Source organism: Meleagris gallopavo, chromosome 30 (assembly GCF_000146605.3).
Source record: "Meleagris gallopavo isolate NT-WF06-2002-E0010 breed Aviagen turkey brand Nicholas breeding stock chromosome 30, Turkey_5.1, whole genome shotgun sequence".
NCBI lineage: Eukaryota > Metazoa > Chordata > Aves > Galliformes > Phasianidae > Meleagris > Meleagris gallopavo.
This window is the reverse complement of record NC_015040.2, coordinates 953,031-960,108: the sequence shown is the minus strand read 5'-3', so window position 1 is coordinate 960,108 and position 7,078 is coordinate 953,031. Positions and strand designations below refer to the sequence as shown.

The 7,078-nt window shown below is 61.5% G+C and overlaps 2 protein-coding genes across 4 annotated transcripts in view; both read right to left on the bottom strand.

The window, feature by feature from the left end:
- LOC104914647 (GRAM domain-containing protein 2A-like) overlaps positions 1-295 on the bottom strand; it is a 4,183-nt gene extending 3,888 nt beyond the window's left edge. For 2 of the 3 annotated variants that reach the window (XM_010724797.2, XM_031557107.1), the window contains exon 1: positions 111-295. In XM_010724797.2, coding sequence (XP_010723099.1) covers positions 111-280 — 170 coding nt within the window. In that variant the 5' untranslated portion in view covers positions 281-295. The other variant, XM_010724801.2, reaches the window with a different exon arrangement.
- A 233-nt stretch (positions 296-528) lies between these two features.
- On the bottom strand, positions 529-7,076 carry MFSD12 (major facilitator superfamily domain containing 12; the record flags this gene model as incomplete). Its single annotated transcript, XM_003213190.3, has 10 exons — positions 529-960; positions 1,510-1,640; positions 1,997-2,091; positions 2,256-2,426; positions 3,099-3,191; positions 3,301-3,393; positions 3,475-3,672; positions 3,913-4,036; positions 4,656-4,866; positions 6,836-7,076. Coding segments are annotated over 10 exons (1,452 nt in total), but the record flags the coding sequence as incomplete, so codon positions are not given.
- Positions 7,077-7,078: the final 2 nt, after the last annotated feature.

The following is a 7,078-nucleotide window of genomic DNA, read 5'->3' as shown; positions in this document are numbered from 1 at the left end:
GGGCCGTGCGCTCCACTAAGGCTGCGTACCCGGGCGGCGGCGCGGCACAGCCGAGCCCGGAGAGCCCCCAGGCCGCTGCCGCCCTTCTCCCGGTCCCGGGAGCACCGCACCTTCGTGGAAGCGGCGCGAGCCCGCTCCGCAGCTGAGGGCTTGGCAGTGCCGGGCGGCTACCAACCCCCGTGCGGTAAGGAGCGTTCCCATTGGCCGCTGGGCCGCAGGGGGCGGGACAATGCGCCCAGGAACCAATCATCTCCTTCCAGCGCTCCCGCGCGGTCGCCATTTTGTTTGCGGGCGCGGGCCGCAGGCGCCATTTTTGTTGAGGGCGGCCATCTTGCGGTCCGCGCTCCGTGCCCCGTGCACAAACCTCGCCCTGCGGGGCCGGCGGCGCAGGGACCCTTCCTCACGGCATACTGAGGTGGCTGCCGGGGCCCGAGCTCCTTCTGGGGATCCCGCACAGCTCTGGACGCCTGCACAGCTCGGGGCAAGCACAGCCCCTGGGCCTGGACATCCCACACTAGAGCCGAGGGCTCAGGGCTTTGCCAACACTGGCATTTATTCAAGTTCAGAGGTGAGCTGTGTTTGTTCCTTCTTTTTAAAAAAAAGTGCTACGTGTACACACTGACCTTACAAAGCGAGTTAGAACCGAGGGCCGGCGCCCCGTCCAGCAGCACGCCTGCAGCCCGGCCCTCCTAGTGTTACACTTGTGCAAACACACAGGGACGGCCTTCATCGTGTCCCCGCAGCGCGGCGGGACGAGTCCTGTGTGCGGAGGCAGAGCTCACCGACCCCATCCTGCTGCCGTCCCCTCCGTAGGGTCCCTCCAGGCGAGGCTCAGCAGTGTGGGCACTGTGGCTGAAGGCACTGCTCAGTTGACCGTGCTGCTCAGGCTCCTGTCCTCCGCGCTCTCTGTTTCGTGGTATTGGATCCCTGCGTCATTCAGTTCTTGCAGGGCGACGTTGTCTGTAGGGATGAGAGGGACAGGTGAGGAGCCCGTGCAGGGCCGGGTGACCACCGCAGGCTGAGCTGCTCTGTCTGGACTCTGCCACCAGTGCAACATTTAACAAGAGCCCCACATGTGGGGGCCTTCATGCTCTCTCCTCACTCAGAGCAGGATGAGTCCTGGACACCCCGCAGGTCAGACACAGCTGATACTGAGCCCTGGCTGCTGGCCCCCAGCCTGGTGAGGGGAGCCCATCCCCAGCCCTACATCTGACTGCCAGCAAGCGTAGCAGCCCCCTTTGCTCCCCAACAGCCACATGTTCCCAAAGCAGTGTGACCAGGGCAGATCCTGCCACCACAGGCACAGCCCCAGCTCTGGGGCCAGGAGCAGCAGAAGCACAAGGAGCAGAGCCTACCACGAGGGTCACCCTGCAGCCTCCCACTGCAACCAGGGCCATCTGGAAAGACACTCCTGCTTTAGCCTGGGCTGGCACCAGACACGGGGCTCCCTATGTCCCCAGCCCCATGCCTGCCCCTTCCCCATGCCCTGAGCCCCACAGCCCCACTCACGGAAGCGGACACGGATGGGCCAGATCATGATGCAGCACAGAAACACGGTGGCAGCCATGGCAATGCCCCCAGTGACCAACACCATCACCCAGTGATAGAAGCTGACACAGGCAGGGCAGCAGAGCTCAGTCCTGCAGGGAAAGGACAGGGCTGCACTTGGTGGTGGGGTTCAGAGTACCCTGGAGTTGCCACCACCATCCCACTGCCTGGCAGTGACCCTAAGTCCTTGCCCCCAGGACTGGTTCACACCGGGACATGGGAGAAGAGCCCAAGGCTCTGGACTTTGAGAACCCCTTCAGGTGTCTGAGATGCAGCCACTTAGAACCAAAAGAGAAATCAAGGGAGCCTTTAAGATAAATCAGAAATGGTTTCTACCAGTGTCTCTTGCCAAGGCTATAAGAGTGTGCTCCAAACCAGGGTTATTTGCTACCAGGAGGTCTGTCTGCAGCTGTCCCTGTGTGCATTCCTACTCCACAGGGACACTTACGGGCACGGGTGCAGGTTCTGGATCAGCATCACAGCCAGGCCATTGGCCATCTTGTCCGTGAAGCTCATGGCCCCGTAGACAAACGCACTGCTGTGCTGCGAGGGGAGAGGAAACCTCAGGCACGCAGCCAGCGCATGGCACACAGCCCAGCAGGCCCACAAGCGAGAGCCTTGTGCTCTCTCACGGGCAGAGCCTAAATTACAACAGAGCCCATAACAGCAGATCCTGGGCACGAGGGATGGGCTGCTGACAGACGTACCGTGTTGGTCCCAATGAGGTCGGCCGTCATGGAGAGGGACGTGACCAGGATGGTAGCGGAGCCAGCCCCGAGCAGCACGGCCACCCCGTAGATCTCTGCTCCCATCTCCCTGCTCAGGGACACCCAGGAGGCGAAGGCCAGGATCACCAGGATGCCCACAAAGTACGTCAGCTGCTCCGGGCCGGTGAGGGGACAGGCATAGGGACAAGGTAGAGCTCAGTGTCCGCTTGTGCTCCAGCCCTGGGTGACAGCCCATGAGGAGGACAGCAGGGCCAGCACTTCCCAGGTCTCACAGCAACAGCTCTGGATTGCTCTCAGTTGGCTTAGGAGTCCCCAGGCAGCAGGGGCCTCGCAGTGACCCAGCCTGTTTTACAGCCTAAGGGTTGGGACCACAGTGGGGAACCAACAGGAAGCTGTGGGCAGGGTTTCTGTGCACCCAGCTGGCAGGAGCAGAGCAGGCTTTGCTCCAGGACATTTGCTTCAGTGCAGAAGGGAATGCTGTAGACTCTCACACCTCAAGTGTGGCTCAGCCAAGCCCATCCTTTGCCCCTCCTGAACACCCCAGGGCTGCACAGGACAGGCTGACTCTGGACCAACATCACTTCCCCAGACCTCTGCACCTTCAGGTGTGCAGGACAGGCCCATGCCATCCCTCACCCTGCCCCATAGGACCCACGCTGCAGCAGGAGGTCCCTGCTTTGCAGCCAGGCTCATGCGTGCCACGTGCTCTGCTCATTTGTGGCTTCAGGATTTGGCTTTTCTGCCCAGCCCCTGGGCTCAGGAACAGGTTGCTACACGCTGCCCTGGGTCTGATTCAAACCACTCCACGCCCCTACGACTCACATTTCGACCTATCCACTTATTCACAGGCTTCATGAGGAAGGAGGAGAGGAAGCCACTGATGTACATCACCAGGGGGATGGTGGCAATATATTTCTGTGAGACACAAACACAGGGAGAGGATCAGCTCCGGACCAGTGGCACAGGACTCTGTCCAGGCAACCTCATGGTGCAGGCAGGAATGTGCAATGTGCCCCACACTCACCTTGGGCAGCAGCAGCGAGTTGGTCAGGTACATGGCAATGTAAGTCTGGGACAGGTTGACAATGAGCCGAGTGGCCATGTAGAGCACTGCCACCTGCACAGGGACAGACAGCAGCTCAGCCCGTGCAGCTGCAGGTAAGGAAGGCTGGCACTGCCGTGCCCTGTCTGCTTTTACCTGGTAGAAGGAGGGCTCCAGCAGCCAGTCCTTCCAGACCAGCAGTGAGCGTGGGGACCTCGTGGGCTCCTTCTGCAGCAGGGGTGTGCTCTCCTGGGGCTGCGACACAGAGCCCAGTGGGTACAGCTTCTCTTTGGTGCCCAGGTGGAAGATGAGGGAGAACACAGCCCCCAGTCCCACCACAATGAGGGACAGGTTCTGGAGGAGGGAGAGGGGGGTGAGTGTAGCACAGGGTACCCTCTGCCTGCCCATCATGCACTCCCAGGAGTCTCGTGGACTAGGGGGGTTCCCAAAAACCCAAGGAGAGTTGACACAGCCCCTGAGCAGTGCAGCAGAAGAGGCTCTGGGACACTCCCACTTCAATCCCTCCAGTACCTTCCAGTTTAGCTACATCCCACCCGGGGAAGAAGACCCCAGGGACTGAGCTTTGCCACATACCCGAAACACAGAGACATCCTGGATGCCCAGGTGCTCTGTGCGCTCGGGCTGGTCCACCTGCAGGTTCAGCAGCAGCCAGGCCAGGCCGTACACAGTGATGTTGGCCATGACAGTGAAGGCATACCTGGGGGGAGATGGCACATCAGGGTGACACTGAAGGACACACACAGATTCAGCCACAGCAGGGACATTTCCATCCAAGGCTGCCCTACAAACCAGGCGTGCTACAGCCAGCTTGGCATCACAGCATCATTCCAGCACACTGGGACAGGTGAGCATTGGCCACATTAACCTTAACACATTAACCAGTGCCCCTCCCAGCATCCCCAGTGGAAGCCCGGGGGCAGGACCAAGAGGAAAACAAAATCCCTTGGGTTGTTATGCTCAGCCCCAGTCATCCCCAAGCAGGACCACTTGTCCCCAGGGTTACCCACAGCTTCCAGCATGGCTGTGCTGCTGTGCCTGCTTGCCTGATGAAAGGGGAACTTCCTCCTACTGGGCAGATAACCAAACCTTTCTCCATCTGATAAACTCTCTTTCCCACAGCCTGATCCTGCCAGTTAAGCACGAGTTGCACACACTGCCCCAGGGCCGCTACCAGCACAGGGCGCTGCCTCAGCCCTGCATCACCTGGGGTCACATCCCTCCTTGGGAGCATCACTCTCCAGTCCCAAAGCGGCTCATCACTACCACAGCCTTGCTCCTTAGCACCAAAAGGTTTAGGTCAGGAAGACCCAAGTCACCTGAAAGCTGTGAGTTCCACCTTCTCATGGTCACTGGTCACCAGCTCAGGGATGAGAGAGAGGTGGGAGATCTGCGTGGCCGCCCAGCCGAACTGGAAGATGACGATGAAGGGGAGGTAGTAGATGAAGGCTGCCCACTGTGGAGTGCCCTCCTTGCAGCCCAGGCAGGGGTTGAAGATGAAGGGGAAGGAGATGAGGACACAGGTGGTACCTGGGAAGAGAGGAGGGAAGCAGTGAGCTTCTCTAGGACCAGACGGATGCAGCTGCTCGGCCAGGTCCTGCCCTGCTGCTGGGGAGCAAAGTCAGCTCCTCCTGGATGCAGATAACCACCCAAGGACATGTGCCACCCCACCGCCTGCCCCAGGGCGATAAAGCAGCAGGACGGCTCGGCTCTGCAGGCACAAGGCCACTCCATGTCCCTCATCCCTCCTCCCGCAGGGCTGGAGCCATGAGAGCGATGGCCGGGGGTATCTCCAGCACACGGAACAGGAGTGGATCTGTCCCCACGCCAGCATCAGACGCCGCGTCTGTGCTGGGAAGGTCCCAGCTGAGTCAGTGACACCAGAGCCAGGCACCGTCCCCTCTGCGAGCAATAGGGATGCCTGCATGGGCAGGCAAGGACAGGCTGGCTTCTCCACAAACTGCTGATCAAATCCAACAAGAACTGAGTCCCAGGTGCAGTGCCTTGTCCTGTGCGTCCTTAGCTTCACCCTCCCTGCAGTCCTGCCGCTGCAGCCATCCCACAAAGCCAGGCTCCTCCAGCACAGCCTCGTCCTCATGCGGCACAGCCGCAGAGCAGTGCTGGGAGCCCTGCTCCCCCCAGCAGGTCCACCACAGTCCCTCAAGCTCCCACTCCAGCTCTGACTGCCAGGAGTTCCCAGGGCAGCTCCCAGCTTCTGCAGAGCATCACCACCACCAGCCCCAGCTGGCACCGCTGAGGGGAGATGCTGCTGATAGGATCTCGTGGTATCTCGCCCCCAAGGCTGTGGTTTCACAACGTTTCCTCTGACCTGAGCGTGGCTGCTGCTCACAGGAACACCTCACCGCAGTGTGACGGAGCCTGCTGGGAGCCCCAGGGCTCAGCCCCCAGCCCCCGTGGTCCACACACTGCTACAGGCCAGTACAGGATGTGATTCAGGACTTCCCCTTCACTGCACCCCGATGCTGCCCACACTGCCAGGACTCACAGTGTTGGTCACTTCCCCAAATCTGGGGCACAGACCTCACAGATGCTGCGGCAGGGAGTCAGGCAGCCCCCGCTGCACACTTTCCCTTGCTTCAGTTCTGAGATCCCAACCCCTGCGGGTCGTGGGCAGGCCAGCTGCCCTATCAGCCTGCTGTTGGGTTGCACAGAGCGGTTGTTGAGATAAGCTTGGCATCAAGATAACAGCACCCACAGCAAACCGTCCTCACCCTGCACAGATACGCAGCAGCGAGTGCCAGCAGCACTGTGCCATTACAGGAGGAAGCTCCGGGGTCCCTATCTGGCCAGTGGAGGATTTCTTCCACCCTCATCACCAGCTCAGCCCCGTGGGCTCCCACGTGTGTCACAGCCCCGTGCCCACGCTGTCTCCTCCAGGCCCCACATCGGCAGCAGCCCAAGCCCTCGGATGCGTTTTCGCCCCAAGGACAACGATGCAGGATGAGCTCTGTGAGTACCTCACCCAGCACTGCCTCTTCCCCATCCCCGTGGGGAGCTGCCCGCTGTGCTCTGACCTCACGCAGGGACAGGGGCAGAAAGGACCCCACGTGTGCCCCAACAGGGCCAACCCTGGTGAGGGAAGGATGCTGCACCCCAAGGTCCCTGCTGCACCAGGGTTCCCAGCCGCAGGCAGGCCTCAGCTGCATCCCCATGCGTAGGGGAAAGCCCAGATTGCGCACCAGGTTCCCTTTCCACTCTCCTCCTCCTGCCCCGATGCCACCCCAAGGGGCACACAGCCCTGCACTGCACAGACACAGGAATGCAATGCTGCTCTCCCCCATCCCAACGCCACTCAGTGAGCGCTGCTCCTTCTACACAGCTCACCCCAATTATTCGCCCCCGGGATGCTGCAGGGTTGGGGGATCTCAGAGGCAGCGGAGCAGCACCGCAGTGCCGCGCAGTCACCCCCCGTCCAGATAAGACCCCCCAACCTCAGCCCCCCAATCCCGCACCCCTAACGCCTCCTCCCCGCTCTCACCCGCCAGGTGCCACGACTTCCTCCGCCCGTAGCGCCCGCAGCCGGCCGAGCGGTCAGCCTCGTAGCCGAGCAGCGGCGTGCACAGCCCGTCGGCCACCTGTCCGGCCAACAGCAGCCCACCGGCCAGCCCGTGGCTGTAACCCAGCACGGCGTGCAGGTAGAGCAGCAGGTACGTGAACCAGAGCGAGGCGCACAGATCGTTCAGGAAATGCCCGGCCGCGAAACTCAACCGCGCCCGCAGCG